An 18796-nucleotide genomic window follows, 5' to 3' on the forward strand; every position below is an offset into this window, starting at 1 on the left:
TTTTCTCATTCTTAACAACAACCATCCCCCCTTTCTTTGGCAAAACGTGCACAGGACTTACCCAAGAACTCTCATAAATTGGATATATCATCCCTACTTCCAACAATTTCAGCACCTCCTTCCTCACCACCTCTTTCAAAGTGGGATTCAATCGTCTTTGTGGTTGTGCAACGGATTTGTAGTCCTTCTCCAACATGATCTTATGTGTGCAATAGGTTGGGCTTATCCCCTTCAAATCAGAAATATGTCAACCTATAGCCCATTGATTTGCCTTGAGAACCTCCAAAAGCCTCTACTCTTCTAACTGTGAAAGTGCACTGCTAATTATCACTGGTTTCTTACAATATTCTTCTAAGAAGGCATACTTAAGATGATATGGCAATATTTTCAACTCAAGTTTGCCTTGATCATTAGATTTCTCCTTTGTCAAATTCTCCACTTTAGCGTGATATGCCTCCATGCTCTTTGATTGGAAATTGACACTTACACAAATTGTTGCATTGCTTCCTCAAGCTTAGTGGACCTATCAGTCAAAGATAGTTGTGATTGAGGTAGAGGTTTATTAAAAGGTCCAGGTTGGCCCATTGATGAGTGCGTATTTTTGCCCTCATTTAATGATTAATTCTGGGTATTTAATTAAATTTGTGTGCTTAAAGAGTGATTTAATTGATAATTATGATAATTAGGCTGTTTGAGCTTGTGTGATAAAAATGTCTTAAAAAGTGATTTTTAGTTGCATAAATTATTTTTGGATATTTTAACGTTTGTTGATGCATTTGAAGTTAAGATTAAGCTTATTTAAAGGTGGGAAAATAAATTGATTGAATTTACAAAACACATTTTAATAAGGCTGAAATTAGCAAGTTCTGGAAAAATCACTTCTGCACCCCAGTTTTTACTTATACACTCCCCTCTTTCTAAATGGGTCTCACCAAAACCTATTATGCACCCCTAATATGTGTATTTACACCCCTCCTACCACTTAAACCCATCTCAACCAGATTATGCCATGTGTCAATCCCCACCTTTCAAATCAGGCCAACCATATGCTGACACGTGTCATTATCCTTACAAACACATCTGCACCAATTAGAGAGTGACACCTCATCATTTTCTTCCCATCTCACAAACCTGAAACCCTAACCCAAATCTGCCACCCATGGCAGCCGCCACCACGAGTTCCTCCGACCACCGCGAATTAGAAAATGGCAGCAACACTTTCCATCCATTCCGCACAACAGCAGCCACCGCACCATGGATCTCGCTAGCAGCCTTGCACCTTGCGGCTGCCGCCACCACCCTCTATGCCTGAAACTCGCCGGAGAAAGCAAACAAGCGCTGCCACGTCGCAAAGCTTCATCCCTGCAGTAGCGTCCACGAGAGCTTCCATCGTTCCCGCACTTGTCCGCGCCAGCATCTTTGCCTCGCCGGCAGCTTCACGCACTAGAAGCGGCGCGACTACCACCTGTATCCTCGCGAGTCATATTCATCCCGCAGCCACCACGCTCAGCTACTCGAACCTTTCGTCGTCCACGCAAGCTGCCACCATCACGAAGCAAACCTCCATGTTGTCAGTCGCGCAACCTTTTAGCCAGAAATACCACAGCAGCCATTGATGGAGAAGGAACCACCGTTCGCGTACCTGCAACCACCGCAGCAGCGCCCAACGCCGTCAATCTACACCGCTCTCCATCTCCACACGAATCTGCAACACACCTTCATCATTTCATTCACGCACAAGCAGTTCAAACCGTCGCAGCACCACCATCGTACCTCTGTCCCGCTACCGCCATTGCATACCACGCTGGAAAAGAGAAAATCTGAAACCTCACCAGAACGGCATATCTGCAGCAAAAGAAGAAGAAACGCGAGTCCCTCGTGCTGGTTGCAGAACGCCATTCAAGCCACCATTGATGGAAAACTCGTGACACTTGGAGCACTAACGTCGAAACAGCACCGTCCCGTAGCCACCATGAACGCACACGAGACAGCAGCTCAGAGCAGCTTCATTGTGCGGCAGAAACCCTAAGGAAGGAGAGAGAAATCTGATTTGGAAGAGCTGACACGTTACAGTCTTTCAATGGACACTGAAATGGTCAAAGTTGGTCAAATCTGGTCAACTATTCAAATTTGGTCAAAGACTGGTCAAATGAGAGGGGTTTAACTACAAATATTAATATTTTTGGATGTCTCTGCAAATTTGGACTACGGGATTAAGAATGGCTTATTGAGAAAATTAATGCAAATATTATTTGTTAATAATTTATTAGATATCTTTAAATAATTTATTTATTTAATTATATCATAAATTATTAACCAAACTATATTTGTCAAATAGTTTAGATCTCTCCAAATATCTTTGAATATTTATCTTTATCTTTATTTTAAAAGATATTTGAGAGGTTTTATCAACCGAAAAGCCCAGTCCAAATCCTATATAAAGAGACCAAGGGAGAAGTAGAAAAAAAAGCTCGGCACTTCGGAATTTAGGAACCCTTAGGGGGGCCTAATTTCTTTCTTCTCTCTATTCTTCTCTCTTTGTTTTGCATTCATGGAGTTTTAAATTTCTTAGGTTGATTCCATTGTAATTTCATTATGGATTCTGAGGTTAGAATGAAATAATTTCTTTGTTCTTTTTATTATTGTTGAGGTTTAATTTCATCTATGTCTTTTATCTTTTGAATCATGTAAAAAGTAATGATTTTAAATCTACACGTAGAGGTGTCAAAGTGAGCCAACCCGGCTCACACGGGTTGGCTCACCACGGGTCGGGTTGGAAATTGTTGAGCTCAACCCGGCTCACTTTCTGGTGAGCCAGAAATTTCTCAACCCGGCTCAACCCACCACGGGTTGGTGGGTTAAGTGGGTTGGCTCACTAACCCGTATAAAAATAAAAAAAAAAGATTTTTTTTAAAAAAAAAATCATATTTGTAATTTTTTTTCTTTTCTTTTTTTATCTATTGCTGAATAATGCCTATAAAAAAATTGGTGATTTATGAGATGGATGTTATGCACCACAAACAAACAAAAATATACAAAATAGTAAGTCCCATGGTAAAATGAGTTAATAACAAACACAATGTTTGAAATTTCATGTGCTTCCTGTGGACCTAATCATCTACAATCTTATACAATCTGATTGGAGAAGCCATGATCATCCTGTTACAAAAAAACTAACTTCTTCACTCTATTTCTTCAAGTTCCATATTCCATAACATGAAGCTTTCCAAATTGACTATGCCCCTGCTTATAAAAGAAACCAAATAATAGAGATTTTGGCCCAAGTAATAAAAAACACATGCATAATGATGATAATAAAAACAAAAAATCTGATAATGTGATTTACTGCACTCAAGATTTACTGCACGTATAATTCTAAGGTTAAATTAAGCTCCACATATCACAACAACAAGGAACAAGTGGCGCAACCAAATTCCAATTATGTTACAATACACGTATAAGTTGGACAAACAGAAAAATAGTTTCCTTACCTACAATTATTGTTCAAGAGGTACATGAGAGTCATGGATTGAAAAGTCTAGAACAATTTCCTCTTCTTTTTGAGCATCTTCATTATCTTCATCTTCAAAATAATTGTATGTGAACATATTATCAGGATTGAAGAAAACAGAGAAAGGGAACGAAAGAAACCTGAAAGTGGCTAGGCACAGGAGCAGCACGAGCAAAAGAAGCGTCGGCTCGACCACCACCGACCCGGTACCAACGTCGACCACCGCCGCCAAAGAACGACCGACGACCACCACCTCTGGTCACCACCGCCACGAACATGAGTGAGAGGGAAGGGAAGTGCGAGGGGGTCGAAAATGAAAATGAGAACAGAATTAGGTTAGGGATTGGGTTTTCTCTCGACGCGACCACCACCACCGAACGGCCGCCACCAACGTCGACCACCGCTGCCAAAGAATGACCGACGACCACCACCTGTGGGCACCACCGCGACGGACACGACTGAGAGGGAAGGGAACTGCGCTGTGTGTGTGGGTCGAAATTGAAAAACGGACACCACCGTTTTTCCTCAGCTCCACCACCACCGAACGGCCGCCACCCAACGTCGACCACCACTATTTTTCCTCAGCTCGACCACCACCTATGGCACCATCATCGTCGCGACAGGGAAAGGGAAAGGAAAAGAGAAAGGGATTGATTGCGTGAAAACTGAGTTAGGGATTGATTGCGTTGCGTAAATTTTTTTTCAGATTCTGAAAAATATTATTTTTTAAATAATTAATTTTACTAAATTAGGTTTTTTAAAATATAGGTGGGTTAGTGGGTCAGCTCACCATAACCCGGCTCGAACCCGCATAGCCCGTGGGTTAAGTGAGCTCAACCCGTTTTGACCCATTATCGCAAAAAAAAAAAAAATCCCAACCCGACCCGGCTCGAACCCGTGGTGAGCCGGGTTGGCTCACGGGTTCTGGCTCACATTGACATCTCTATCTACACGCATGCTAATTATATGAGTTAAAGGGTTTTTAAATTCAATTGAGACTTTACTTTAATTTTATTTAGAAACTTTCATGTGATTGAATGAGTTTTTACCAATAATTGAGACTTTACTTTGGTTAAAGGTATTTACTCTAACGAAAATTAATCGAGACTTTACTTTGATTAATTAAGCTTTTTATTTGGTGAAAAGATAAAAGAATAGATATGATTAGGCATAGTAAATTTGATTGAGACTGTACTTTGGTTGAATTTACTATGGATAATCTAAAAGTTCTTACTTTTAATTGAGACTGTACTTTGGTTAAAAGTGAGAACGCCAACAAATTAATTGAGACTTTACATTGATTAATTTGTAAATCTACAACAATAATTAATTGAGCAATAGTCTTTAGATAACCGATGATGAATCTATTTTGAAAAAGCAATGGAATCAATCTATTTTATTTACTATTGTTTTTTATTTCTTTTTATCTTTTAAATTTTATTTCTCTCTTTGTTTATCTTAATCCCCTATATTTTTTATTTTATTTGACTAACTCATTTGTATAGTTTTATAAGAACTAATTTGTTAAAAATCAATTCTGTGTTCGTTGGGAGACAACTTTGGGTTACTTTACCCTTTCTATTTTGTTGACTACTATTTTAGCAATACTGAAGTTGCTATAGTTTAGTAGTATTAATTTGAACGCGTCAACGACAGCGTTATCAAATTTGGCGCCGTTGCAGGGGAGCACGGTTAGAATTTTTATCATTTTAGTTCTTATTTTTATTTTTATTCTTTTGATTTTATTTTTATTTTTATTTTTATTTTTATTTTTTGTTTATCACTAACATTTTCTTTTCTCAATTTTTGTTTCAACATTTTTTTTTATTTATTTTCTTTAGTTATTTTTTTAGTTACTTTATTTATTTATTTTTTTAAGCATAATTTTTGTTTGAGGATTTTTGTTGGGAAATTTGTGAAACTTGTTGGGAAACACTTTGGCTAAGGAAAGACAAGGTACTTAAGTTGTCCATTGAGACACACCTCTCTTTCTTGGAAGTCTACTCAATAAGCTTTCAACTTATTTCTTTTTAGAAAACCTCTATCAAAAATGCAAAATAATTTTTCATACGAAAATAATCAACATTGTAGTTTTCAAATGGATTACAATTGCTATCCACAGCAACCACGTGATTTTCAGCAACAAATTGTCACACCTACTTCTGCACCTGATATAAGTGGGTTAACTTTACGACAATTTAATGATCTATATCCTAGATCATCTTTTTTGGGATATGAGCAACAACCATATTCTCAGTGTCCACCTCAGCAACCATATGTTCCCAATAGTTTTCAGCAACAATATGTACCACCACAACAAGTTGAAGCAACCAATGAACCATCCTACAGGGAAGTTATCATCTTAATGGGTGAAGTTATAGAGAAATTAGAGTCCATGGATGAAAGGTTGTGAGTTAATCAAAGATGCAGAAATATTGAGCAAGAGTGGTACAAAAATAAGCAAATACTGTCTGATATATTGAGGGATGCAAGTAACAACAACTTCATAGAATTACTTGTAATTGTTAATACCACCCCTCAACCCCATCAGAGATTTCCTGAAAATCCAGATTTTAACGAACTTCGTCATGAAATCAAAGATGTGTTTCTGAAGTTGGCCATTAGAGCTGAACAAATGTCTAAAGATTTGAGTCAGCTAATGAATGATGCAGTGAGAAAGGTCACTTTGGAAGATATGATGAAAATGATGACTGAAACGATGAAGATAAATCAGATAGATCAGAAAGAGATGATGAATGTCGCCACACAAAGCTTGCAGAATCAGTATGAAAAACCAAAAGCGGAATCACATCACATTGATATATCTACTGATGGATATAATGATTGTCATAGTAATATGTCTACTGATGGACATATTAAGGATGTTGCTGAAGTTGATGAAGAAATTAAAGATTCTCACACAAACATATCTGTTGATGGATATGTTGATGCTGCTCAATGTGAATATAAAGTTATACCCGTTGATGAGGATATGAGTACAAATGATCATTTTCAAGAGCAAAGTTGTGAGGATAATAAAATAAAGGAACCAAGTGCAGTTGAAGAGTCAACAGTATTCGGAGATGCAGTTGAAGCATCTACTATTACAACTGACTTGGTTAATGATGAAGCAGTAGAGTCAACAACACCAGGTGAAAATTTTTGCTCAAAAGATGAAATTATGTGGATTACTGATGATCCACTTAACCATCCTAATGACTTGATGATGCCGAAATTGAGTTGAAGCCACACACTCCACAAATCAAGTTTGTTGATGTGAATGATGCAAATAAGTTTTCAGTGGTGATTTTTGTTGACTTGGTTGTAGAGAAAGAAGAAAGGTTGTTACAACAGGAAAAAAGGTTAGATTTAAATACTTTTGAAAACATTGTTGGTACAAAAGTTAAATTGCATGCATATTTGTTTTCTGTTTTAAATTTTATTGAAAAATTTAAAAAAAATTCAAAAATATGTGTTTTTGTTTTTAGTTTTTATAAAAATTAAAAAATTAAATAAATGATGCAATCTGATTTGTAAAATTATAGAAAATAAATTTTGACATATGACCAGATTGAGCCAAAAGTCACAAATTTTTTCGTCTTCTCCCCAAAATAAGTCCATCAAGGACATTTTTTTTATTATTTTATTTATTTATTTATTTTTGAAATAAGTGTGGGGGAGACAAACTGTAGGTAGGATTTTTCTTTTTTCTGTTTTTCAATTTTTGTTTTTGTTTTCATATAAAAAGAAAAAAAATTGTGATTTCCTTTTGAGAAAATTGGGAAAGTATTAACTTTTTACTAAGTGAAACTTTTAAACAATATGTCTCTTAAGAAATCCATCAAAAATATTTCCCTGTTTTCAATAAAACATATTAACATTGGATTTTTAGGATTTGATTCAATAACTGGGATGATCATAATTCTGGAAAAATAAAAGTCGTGTTGATATGAGTGGATTGTTTCTATGATTTGCTAAATGAGTTGATTTGAGAATTTATTGATTAAATCTTTTGTGAAAGAATTTGACCTTGTGAGTCTTGAGCCTTAATGCAAAGGATGGACCACCATGTGCCATTCTTATTTTTTCTTGAGTGACTTGCTCATGTTTGTTTATACTCAAATGTTTAGCTTGACTCTTTTGTTTTGCATCTTAGGTGAATATGCATGATTTGATATGATTGAGGCAATTCTTGTTTCTAGCTACTTGGCCAAATAAGCCCACATTGATATTAATCCATTGGTAGCCCCTTTGTGCTTTTAAACCTCTTTTTCTTGTTTTAAGCCTATTGCATAACCTTGAAAAGAAAAAGACCATATTCTACCTTAGGAAGAAAGAAGGATCTAATGGATTGTGTTCGGGAATGGTTGAGGAATAAAGTGTGTGGGTGAGTACCTCACCCACAAATTAATAAAAATGGCAAAAGGAAAAATTGTTGATGAAAAAGTGTTGAAATAATTGCTTTCTAAAAAAAAAAGAGAGAGGATCAACAAGCAATAAACGAAAAAGAGTTGTTTTTGAAATTATGCTCCATTATTATTTTTATATTTTAATTTCAAAAACCCAAAAATCCTAAAATTTTTCCTACCTTTGCCTTGGCCTCATTATAACATGTAAAAAGTCCTCATGATCTTTGAATGCATAATTTTCTGAAAGTTTGTGAATATTAGAGTCTTGTTAAGTATTAGGAGTGTTTACTTGCATGGGTATTTTGAGTGAAAACACAAGCCAAAACACTTGAGAGAATTTTGGTGAGAAAATACACATTTAACTCGAGTGCTTTCTTTCATAATTGATTGTCTTGTGAATTCAAAAGATTAACTCATGTGTGAAAAATAGAATATTTCCGTTTGTTTATGCATGGTAACTTGATTTCTAGGATATTGATTTGTCTCAAGTAAGGTTCATTCCTTTGATCCAGTGTTGATGTGAAATAAAATACCTCAGAAGAAGTTTTGAAATTGCTTAATTTTGCTTAATTTTGTACCAACAATGTTTCCAAAAGTATTTGAATCTAACCTTTTTTCCTGTTGTAACAACCTTTCTTCTTTCTCCGCAACCAAGTCAACAAAAATCACCACTAAAAACTTATTTGCATCATTCACATCAACAAACTTGATGTGTGGAGTGTGTGGCTTCAACTCAATTTTGGCATCATCAAGTGCATTATGATGGTTAAGCGGATCATCAGTAATCCACATAATTTCATCTTCTGAGCAAAAATTTTCACCTGGTGTTGTTGACTCTACTGCTTCATCACCCATGCTGGGGTGAGGCTTCCAACCTTGGTTGTAATTACCATAATTACCTTTACGGCCTTAGTTACCCATATAGTTAACCTCTTCTTGGGAATTAGTCTTCATGACACACTACCCATTTGAATGATATCCACCACACAACTCACATCCTTGTACATGTTGTTGGTGTTCAGCCTATGAGACATTCTGAAGTTCCTTAGGCAACTGAGAAAGATTCTTCATTACTGATTCAAGCTATTAAGTCATGATTTTGTTCTGAGCCAATATTGCATCTTGAGACTGAAGTTCTAGCATACCTCATTTCTTCTGTGAAGTAGCCCTCTCATTCTGCATTTCATTATCATTAGATGCAATATTCTCAATCATTTCATGGGCTTCCTCAAGTGTCTTCCACTTGATATTGCCTCCAACCGAGGCATCCAACATTAATTTAGTATGAGATTGCAATCCTCCAAGGAAAAGAGTAAATTGTGCAGGCATGTCAAAACCATGAGTAGGGATTTTTCGTAACATGAGCCGGAATCTTCTTGTTGAAAGGATGAGATTTCTTGCTTCCCTTTATTGACCTTGGATTGTGGAAAGTAATTGTTCAAGAATTTGGCTACAATTTCCTCCCAGTCAGTCAAACTATTCTCAAGTAAGGAGTTCAACCAAACCATAGCCTTCCCAGCCAAAGAGAAAGGAAAAAGACTCAATCTGATGGCCTTATCTAGCACTTGGTGGATCTTCATTGTGAAAGGCCATGAAACTTGTTGCTCTAGATTAAATGAATCAAAGTTGGCTTCATTTCCATGTTGGAAGCATTCACCACAGGTCATGCGATGCTGCTGAAATTAAGAGCAGCAGAGAATGAAGCATAATACTCCAGAGTACGTCGAACATGCCTATCACCATGTCCTTCACCAGCCATTTCTTCCTCCTCTTGATCAGTTGAGGAGAAGATAACTTGTTCAAAAGTAGATGTTGCCTCTTTCTCTTCTTTAACTTTTTGGATTTGCCTTCTTCTCCATCTTCTATTGTTGTTCCTAAGAGATATTCTTTCAATTTCAGGATCAAATAGTAGATTATCAGCTCGAGTCCTGCTTCTCATACAGAACAAAAAACACTACAAAAGACAAATAAGCATATACAAACTATAAACAAATATGAATGTACAAATGAATGTAGAAGCCTAAACCGGTAAATAACACAATCAAACAAAACAAAAACAAACAAATCCCCAACAATGGCGCCAAAAACTTGTTAACTCTAACGCAATATTTCCTATACAATCTCTCTATCTTGCTCAAACATCCACATCATAAGCATACTAGTTGTAAGACCCATGAAATTAATTAATTTAATAAATAATTAATTAATAAATGCGGCTAGTGGGAGTCTTTATGGCATTTAATTTTGTCATGTGTGATGTGGAAAAGTACTAGCTCAAATGGTTGAGAGTACTTGATTGTGTTAGAGGACTTGGGTTCGAGTCCTATGTATGGCAATTATATGTTATTTAACCAATTCATGTTTTGTGATAATTAACATAACCAAATTAGGCTTTCTTTTTGTCAATTTTATTTTTGGCATGAAGGTGAAAGGGCAAAGAAACCCTAACAGTCAAGGGGGAGCTGGAAAACCATCCTAAAACACTAATTCAATGAGCATTAAGTGGGAATAATGGTAATTTTCGTTTTAGCCATTAAACTAATTAAAAGTGGGCTTGATTGGGGAATTAAGGGCAAAAACAAGTGAGAGAGAGACCTTCTGAAGTTAGAACAACAGTTGTGCTGAAATTTGTGTGAGGGTGTGTTGGAGATCCATTGGAGAGGATTAGAGCTGATCAAAGGGAGTCAAGAGCTACCATCAACAAGGAATTCTAACTTTTGCAACTTTAAGCAAGGGAATCCAAGATAGGGGATCTGAACTGTAAATTTTATGTTGTTGCGAGCTATTGCATTGATGTATGTTATACAATTTCATGTTTCCTTTGAATAAACTCGTAATTCAGGGTTTCAGGAAATTTTCCAGAAATTGCCTGGCGGGCCTTCAAAGCCGTCAGGCGATGCATGTGTTTTGCTGTGTGTTTTTGGGTTTCCTTGAGGAAGCGTCTGGCGGCATGCTTTTTGCCACCAGGCGATGCAAATTTTCTCACCCAGATTGTTGGGTTTCGTATGAACTACCTGCTGGTGATGTGTACCCGCCAGGCGACACGGGCCAATTTTGGCTCGATTTTGATGTTTTCTAAGTTCTGGATAAATATTGATTGGTGAGAAGGGTGTTTAATCATAGATTGATTAAAAGAAGAGGATCAAAATGTGAAATTATAGTGTGGCGAGGGAGAATTACAATGATAATGGTTATATATGAAAATTAGGGTTGACAGATTGGGGTTTTGTGATAATTGAGTGTAATTGTACCACTGTTATCATTATTCATGTGCGAGACGAGGAGGATAGGCAGAGGATTGTATTGGGAAGACTTGGAAGGGCTTTGCAGGTGCTCGAGATTCTAGAATTTTTCCAGAATGGCATGTATCGCTTGGCGGCATGAGGCTTGCCACCAGGCGCCAGCGTAATAAAATGTAACCTTGCGTGGTTGTGAGTGATTTTAAGGGTCTAGGGGTTTTCTGTGAGAAATTGTGTAGGATGATGAAGCATGGGGTCCCTGGTTCAAGAGTGAGTGAATTGAAACCACATAATTTATAGGTAAATTAGGTTGGATTGAGTATATGGAAATAATGAAAAAAAATAAGATGTGTGAAATGTTGCGGTGAAGGTTGAATTATCAGTTGTGATCCCTAAATTGGTTGTACTGGAATATAGGAATCTGATGTACCTTGTTGGACACTTTAGACAATGCATGAGGTTATTCGTGATAGAAGTATAGATGGTTGAGGCTACAAGTGCATTAGGTAAAATCCATCATGGGAAATATTGAGTGGGTGGACCTAAGGTGACATAAATACTCAGTTATAAGTTAATCATATGAGAAGTGATGTATACACTTAGTAAAGTTCACCGTAGAAGTTGGTACCCAGATTAAAGAGTGAAATCTGAATTGTGTGATTAAAAACCAGAAAAAAGTGAGTTATGGTGTGTCGCCTGGCGGTGAGGTATGAACCGCCAGGCGATAGCAAAGGAAACAGAGGCTACTGGAAAGTGAGGCGCCTGGCGGTGAGGCTCATTCCGCCAGGCGATGTTTGTAAAGGCAGTGGGATCCTGAAGCGAGTGGCGCTTGGCGGTGAGAGAGGTCCTGCCAGGCGATGGCTGCAACGTCAGTGGGTATCAAGGCGCTTGGCGCCTAACGGCACGCGTCCTGCACCAAGCGATATGGAAGCGGTAGCGCCTGCCGCCTCATGAGCAGCGTCAGGCGATTTGGTTGCAGCAGAAGTGTGTTTTTGCTGGCATTGTGTGCGTGGTATACAAAGCTTCTATGATACGTTAAAGTTCGGCTTGTTAGTGTTCCTTGAGTTGTGGTTCGGAACGTATCCCTTGAGTTGTGGCTCGGGATAGGGGTTAAGCACGTGGCATTCCTTGAGTTGTAGCTTGGAATGGCATCCCTCGAGTTGTGGCTCAGGATGGCGGATGAACACGAGGAACCCTTGAGTTGTGGCTCGGGTTGGCAAGTGTTGCCGATGTGAGTGTGCGGGTTATGACTCGTACGACGGGTCCAGATAGATTGCCCTCCTTAGTATAAAACCAACGATTTTGGTAGTCTTGGGGCGTTACAAACTATGTTCATGTCGGGAACTCCACCTGGCGTTACAGTGTGTGATCCGTAGCATGGTTTCCCGCACGTGCTCTATTGGTTGTGGCCGATAAGTGTGGCAGCAAGATATCTTGAGGTACTCACTATAAGACGTAGAACACGGTTAACATGGTTGTGGCCATGTGGTATGAAATCAAAAGATGGAATTCCTTTGGTGTGATTGTTTTGTATATATAAATGTGTTGTATATCTATTTATTCCATTAGCTCACCTTATCTGTTTGTGTTTGGCAATGATCGTGTACACGGTACACGGGAGTAGATGGTGTTGCAGATGGATCTGTTGAGACATAGCGCCGGAGCGGGGCTAGTATGGGGAGAAGATTTTTCCAGAGTCTTTACTGTTTTGTATTTTAAGGATTTTTTAAACTTCTGGATTAATCTAGTGTGGTTTTCTTATCTATTTGATTTTATGAATTGTGAATTGAGACAAATATTGTAATAAGTTTTAAATTTCTCGCATTTTCGGGAAATGATATTTCATTAAATGCAGTTTAATTATATTTCACTTTTTATTTATTTAAATCTGTAATATCCGGTCGGGATTATACACTAGCCCCTAATTCCTTAGAAGCAAGTGCTAAGTCAAATATGCCAAAACATTACTATTTTAACACATGACTTGCATTAAGATTTGATGTATAGAATGACCTAGAGATTACGTTTATTCCTAGAACCCAAACTCATGGTTGTTCTATCCAAGGTTATGCCAAAACACTAGAGATTTCCACCATGCACATTAATAATTGAGATAGAACATATGAACAAAAATAGAGATTACATTGCATAGGAAAATTACAGAAAGTATAAGTTCATTACATTCAATCCTGGTGAAGTCTTTCCTAAATTCTTTCATAACTCTAGTGTTTATTAATTTTGCATGTTTATCTTAAATTAAATCAATCTTTAATGTTCACATCATTGCTAAAATTAGTAAATAATTACAATTAGACAAACGAACACAAATCCCTTGAGAAAACGATACTTGGACTTCTATTTTATTACTTGTAACGAATTGCTACACTTGCCAAAGAATTAACAGTTGTATATTGGGTTTAGCGGCCATTTGGGTTAGCAACTCTTTGGGTTGGTGGCCATTTTAAGTTACTAGTCTTGTGGAATAATAACCCATCCAACCTCACTATAGTACAATGATAAAAGTAGACAATACTTATCATTAATGTACTATAAAATCATAGAATTTTAAAATAATAGTTACATATAGCAACATCTCAACATTAAATTAATATAGTGACAATTCAACAATGTGACTTGACAAAATAATAACAACATCAACTACTTAATAGTCATTTTTAGTTAACAGAAAACTTTAATAGTAGGAACTTAATAGAAAAAAAATAATTATTTTGAATGCTCAAAAAGACTATAAAAGTTGAGTAGGGATTCAATTAAATTAAAAATTCCCAAATTTATTATGAAACATAATTAAGCCTTTTATAATAGGGTTAAGTATGTTTTTAGTCCCCGAACTTTGACTCAAAATTAGAATTTGTCCCTGTCTGAAACTTCGATACATTTTGGTCCCTAAACTGTAGAAATGAATGAATATAGTTCTTTTAACCCAATTATGTTAACTTTTTTTAACGTGTCGAACATTTTTCATATTAGTATTGGAGCTTTTTACACTGTTTGACACATTCTTGATTCAATATCTACTGAGAAATATGTTCGACACTTCATAAAAGGTTAACGTAATTAAGTTAAAAATACTATATTCATTCATTTTTAAAGTTTAAGAATCAAAATATATTAAAGTTTCGAATAAGAACGAATTTCAATTTTGGGTTAAAGTTCATATATTAGAAACATGCTTAACCCTTTATAATATTTGATGGATAAGGACTTCAAATACCAATATTCTATCAAAATTCCGATGCTGAACCTAGAAGGAAACGATTCTAGTTTTCTGAACGTGATAAATTTACATTAACGCTACATGTTTTGCACTATATTACATATCACTTTAAACACAGTTGAGTTCGTAGTAAATCATAAAATTAGATTTACCGTCTCCCATCTTTTGTGTCTCCAACATGTGATGAACTACTACTCATTATCATCCAGTTCTGGCATTAGGGTATCCATATATGGTCGAAGATGTGGGGACTCGTGAGTGCAAAGCACAGCGACTCTTCTCAGCTTGGTGGCCTCTGATTCTGAGAACATTCCTTCAAGATTCTCATCAACTATATCTTTCAAACTGCCACTTTGGCAATTGAACTGGGTGATATCACGTTTTCCAGTGAGAAGCTGGAAAACAATCACTCCAAAGGCATACACATCACTCTTTTCTGTCAAACGACCAGTTTTTGTGTACTCTGGAGGCAGATATCCCATGGCAGCGCTAGCTTTCAGGGCGGAGAAAACAACATCATCTTCAAGGAGCTTGTGCATTCCCGAATCTGCAATTAAAGCCTTATACCCAGCATCCAGAAGTACATTTTCAGCTGATATATTTTGGTGAACGATACCATGTTTGCTTCCTTTCTTCCTATGCAGATAATCGATACCTGGATAAAGATACAATCATTTCATTTTAGTTTACAGAGGAACTCATTTAACTTCATAAGATTTATTTGAATACCCAGAAGAAAAACTGACCTTTAGCAATACCACGAATGATGAACACTCTGGTCGACCAATCAAGTACCTTATCACTGTTTCTCTTAACATCAAGATACTTCAACAAACTCCCGTTAGAGATAGAGTCATAGATAAGAAAACATTCCCCGCGTCCTTTTGAACAGCAAAACCCTCTCAATCGAACTAGATTTCCATGCCTTAACGAGGTCAATATCTTCAAACCTTTCAAGAACTCACCTTCGTCAGATTTGCAACTTGTTTTGGCAATGCACTTTACAGTCACAGCAGAACCATCTCTCAAAAAGCCCCGGTACACAGCTGAAGAATCACTCTTCCCCAATAAATTTACCTCTGAGAAGATTTGAGTTGCGCGTTCTACTTCTTCAAGATTAAACATAAAGCTTTCGAGAAATTCCTGGGAATACCCACTAACACCTTTGTCTAATGGGTCCCAACTATCAGAATACTCCAAACTGATAAGAGGAAACGCACTTTTCTTACACACTTGCTTAAGCCGGGTATCAGAAGTTCCAATTTTCTGAATCTGACTACGTCGCCAGAACAGCAGAAGCAGTCCAGCAACAGTTGAAGCGAAAACGAGACTAATGACGGTAAAAACCAGACCAATTTTTGAAGATTTCGATGTCCTTTTACAATGATCACCGCGACAGCTTTCACGATGTGGTTCCATTGATGCAGGAAGATCTTTGCTAGAAATATCACCAGGTTGATATGGTTCCGGTCTAACCGGTTCTGAAGTGCTTACTTCTTTGCAGGAATGTAAATCAGCAAATCCAGTCCCACATAAACCCGGATTGTTCATGTATTGAAACCCACCTTTAAGTCTTCTCAGAGCTGCACCAAGAAGACACACAAATTAAATTAGCACATAATTAAGTGCATTTTCGGAATGTGATCTAGGATTTATCTCTACGAACCTCATTTTCAAGAAAAATACACTAAAGTTTTTGATAATTTAAATTAGTTTGCAGAAAACAGTTTCTAAAAAGTAAATTAGCACAAAAGAAGTTTTAAACTTAAATTTTACTACTAATTACTTCAATACAAAGTCAATTCTAATTTCTAAATAAAACCAATTTGTCAAAATCAATAAATATCACATATACTTACTCTTACAAATCATTTAGTAATACATTTAGCAATAGAAATCGAGAACCTAAGGTTGATGAATTTACCTGTAGGTACACGGCCAGAGAGAGAATTGTTACGAATATTCAGAGTGTGGAGTTTAGGCGCATTAGCCAATGTCACCGGAATAGGACCGAAAAAATTATTAAAGCTCAGATCCAATCGCGCCAATGTCCCCACTTCACCCAAACTCGCAGGAATAGCGCTATTCAATTGATTATATTGTAGTGCAACAACACTGAGCTTTCTCAATCTTCCCAGTTCAGTGGGTATACTCCCACTAAACTTGTTATAGCAAAGCTGCAAAACTGTAAACTCTTAACAAATTAGACTGAAAGTAGAAATACAAAGATAAACAGCGAAGTGAAGGGGAACAAAGATGAGAAATATTTTTGAAGAAACCACCTTGAAGATTTGACATATTGCCAATCTCGCGAGGGATATCACCAGAGAGGTTATTGACATTGAGATACAAATCACTTAGCTCAGTCAAAGTGGCAATTTCCTTTGGAAATATCCCATTGAGGGCATTGAAGTGAAGGAAGAGGCCCGTCAAGGACTTGAGAGCAGCCAAAGCTTCGGGTAGTCTTCCATTGAGACCCTTTCCTTGCAGTGAAATATTGGTAACGAGGCCTTGCTCATTGCAAGCCACACCCTCAAAAGAGGCACTACTGCAGGGGTCCGAATGGGGGGTCCAAGAGAGCAACACACGGTTCTCTGGGTCTAGAGAGTCTCTGATGGCCAAGAGAGTGTCAAGCTGGGTCATGGAGGTGGAATGAGATGGAGAAGAAGGCCATGCGAGGAGGAAGAGTAGCAGTTTCAGAAGGATCATGTACATGATCAGTTGCAGGGAATCTGATGTTGGATGTGGAGATATCTCAGCAGAGTCAAGGGTGTGGAAGCAGGAGAAGCAGCACGTGAAGTGAAGCAGATGAAACGGGGTCTGTTTTTAGACTGAGAACATGTCAGAAGCTGTCTGGTTTGTGGTCTGAGGGATGTTTAGTCGCAATAAAATATGAGCGAGAGCAGACAGAAAATGTGCGAAACCATGAGTCGGATTTTCTTTCGAGCAACGATAGAGATATACTTTAATTTTGTCTGTATCATATATATATATATATATATATATATATATATATATATATATATATATATATATATATGGTTGGAAATAGATTCTTACCCAAGTTCTTTTTTCCTAAGTACTAAGTTTTTCTATAGTTATTACGATTGAAAATGGATTTTTGTAGTTCTTTTTCTTAAACTCTCATAATTAAGCTTTAATTCTTTTTCGCAAATTATTAAGCTTTAATTCCTTTTTGCAAATTTTTATTATTGAGTAGGGATTGTTGTAGTAGTTTGTATTTTTTAAACTCTTATCCCTGAGCTCTAAGTTTTTTTTCGTAAATTTTTAGGATTTTCATTAGGTATTTACAATTTTATACTATTGGGATCATATTTTGTTTTGTTCGTTGCTTTTGCTGTGTGATTCACTTTTTTTTCGTATTCAATTTATTATAACAACTCGTAAAGATGTTTCTCTTATGTTTATTAGTGTGTAATTGGATGGTAAAAATAATTCATATTGGAGTTAAATTAAGAAAAACTTTTTTCGTGGAAAGTCCATGTGGAGTTATGTTTCAGGTGTTAAGGTTAAACTAATTGACACCAAAGTTGATAATTATGCTACTACTTTAGAGGCATAGGAAGTTGATAACTCTAAAATTATTACTTGGGTCAATAATTTTGTCACCCACTCGATTGGCGCTCAATTGACAAAATAAGATACTGCAAATAGAGTTGTCAAAATGGGTTGGAACCCGCGAGCCAACCCGGCTCACCACGGGTATGGGCCGGGTTGGGTTGAAAATTTTTTACAAATTTCGATACGGGTTGATTTTTGACCCGGCCCACTTAGAACCCGACTCACCTGGGTTGAACCTGTGATGAGCCGGGTTGGCTCACCAACCCGCAAATAAAGGATCACACAAGTGTTTTTTGTTAAGTTGGACTTTGCATTTGGGTAAGGTTAGGTTATTTTTTTAGCGAACACATAGATAATTTGTTTTTTTTTGTGTGATTTTGGTTTGTACTTGGACTATATTAAAGTTTATTTAGATTTTAATTAGAATTATAATTTAGTTTTGATTGAAAAAAAAATAAAAAATTATATTTTTTTTAATTAAATGAGCCTGTGAGCCAACCCATGTAACTCACCAACCTGTGGTAAGCCGGATCGAGTTCGAATTTTTTTGGCTCGCTAATAAATGAGCTGGGTTAGGTTGACTCACTAAGTAATCAACCTGTAGTGGGTCGAGCTGGGTCGGGCCAGGTTACCCGTTTTGACAACTCTAACTGCAAATGAGGTATGAGATCACTTATCTTGATTGTATACATAATCTAATTTTGTCAAACAATATCAACTTGAGAAAAATATTAACGCATTGAAGCAAAACGACTTTAGAATTCAAGATTTTATTTTGCCATGACAACCATATAGGATCAACTTGCCTTGATTGAGC

General features: G+C 36.8%; 1 protein-coding gene and 1 long non-coding RNA gene across 3 annotated transcripts; both read right to left on the minus strand.

The window, feature by feature from the left end:
* Positions 1-817: 817 nt before the first annotated feature.
* Positions 818-2121, minus strand: LOC146886278 (uncharacterized). Its single transcript, XR_014995117.1, has 2 exons — positions 1643-2121; positions 818-1539 (listed from the first exon to the last, which is right to left on the minus strand). It is a non-coding gene; the product is annotated as an uncharacterized LOC146886278 (long non-coding RNA).
* Positions 2122-14264: 12143 nt separating this feature from the next.
* Positions 14265-17337, minus strand: LOC114183221 (putative LRR receptor-like serine/threonine-protein kinase At1g53430). Of its 2 annotated transcripts, none has more exons than XM_028070156.2 (4): positions 16680-17337; positions 16322-16582; positions 15144-15980; positions 14265-15052 (listed from the first exon to the last, which is right to left on the minus strand). In XM_028070156.2, exons 1-4 carry the CDS (start codon positions 17110-17112, stop codon positions 14589-14591), a joined length of 1995 nt encoding a protein of 664 aa, XP_027925957.1. In that variant the 5' UTR covers positions 17113-17337; the 3' UTR covers positions 14265-14588. The 2 variants fall into 2 exon arrangements, with proteins under 2 accessions (XP_027925957.1, XP_085529102.1); XM_085672976.1 differs by having other exon boundaries at positions 16322-16574; positions 16680-17027.
* Positions 17338-18796: the final 1459 nt, after the last annotated feature.

This window comes from Vigna unguiculata, chromosome 5 (genome assembly GCF_037176805.1).
Source record: "Vigna unguiculata cultivar grain cowpea cultivar isolate G323 ecotype 2 chromosome 5, ASM3717680v1, whole genome shotgun sequence".
Lineage (NCBI taxonomy): Eukaryota > Viridiplantae > Streptophyta > Magnoliopsida > Fabales > Fabaceae > Vigna > Vigna unguiculata.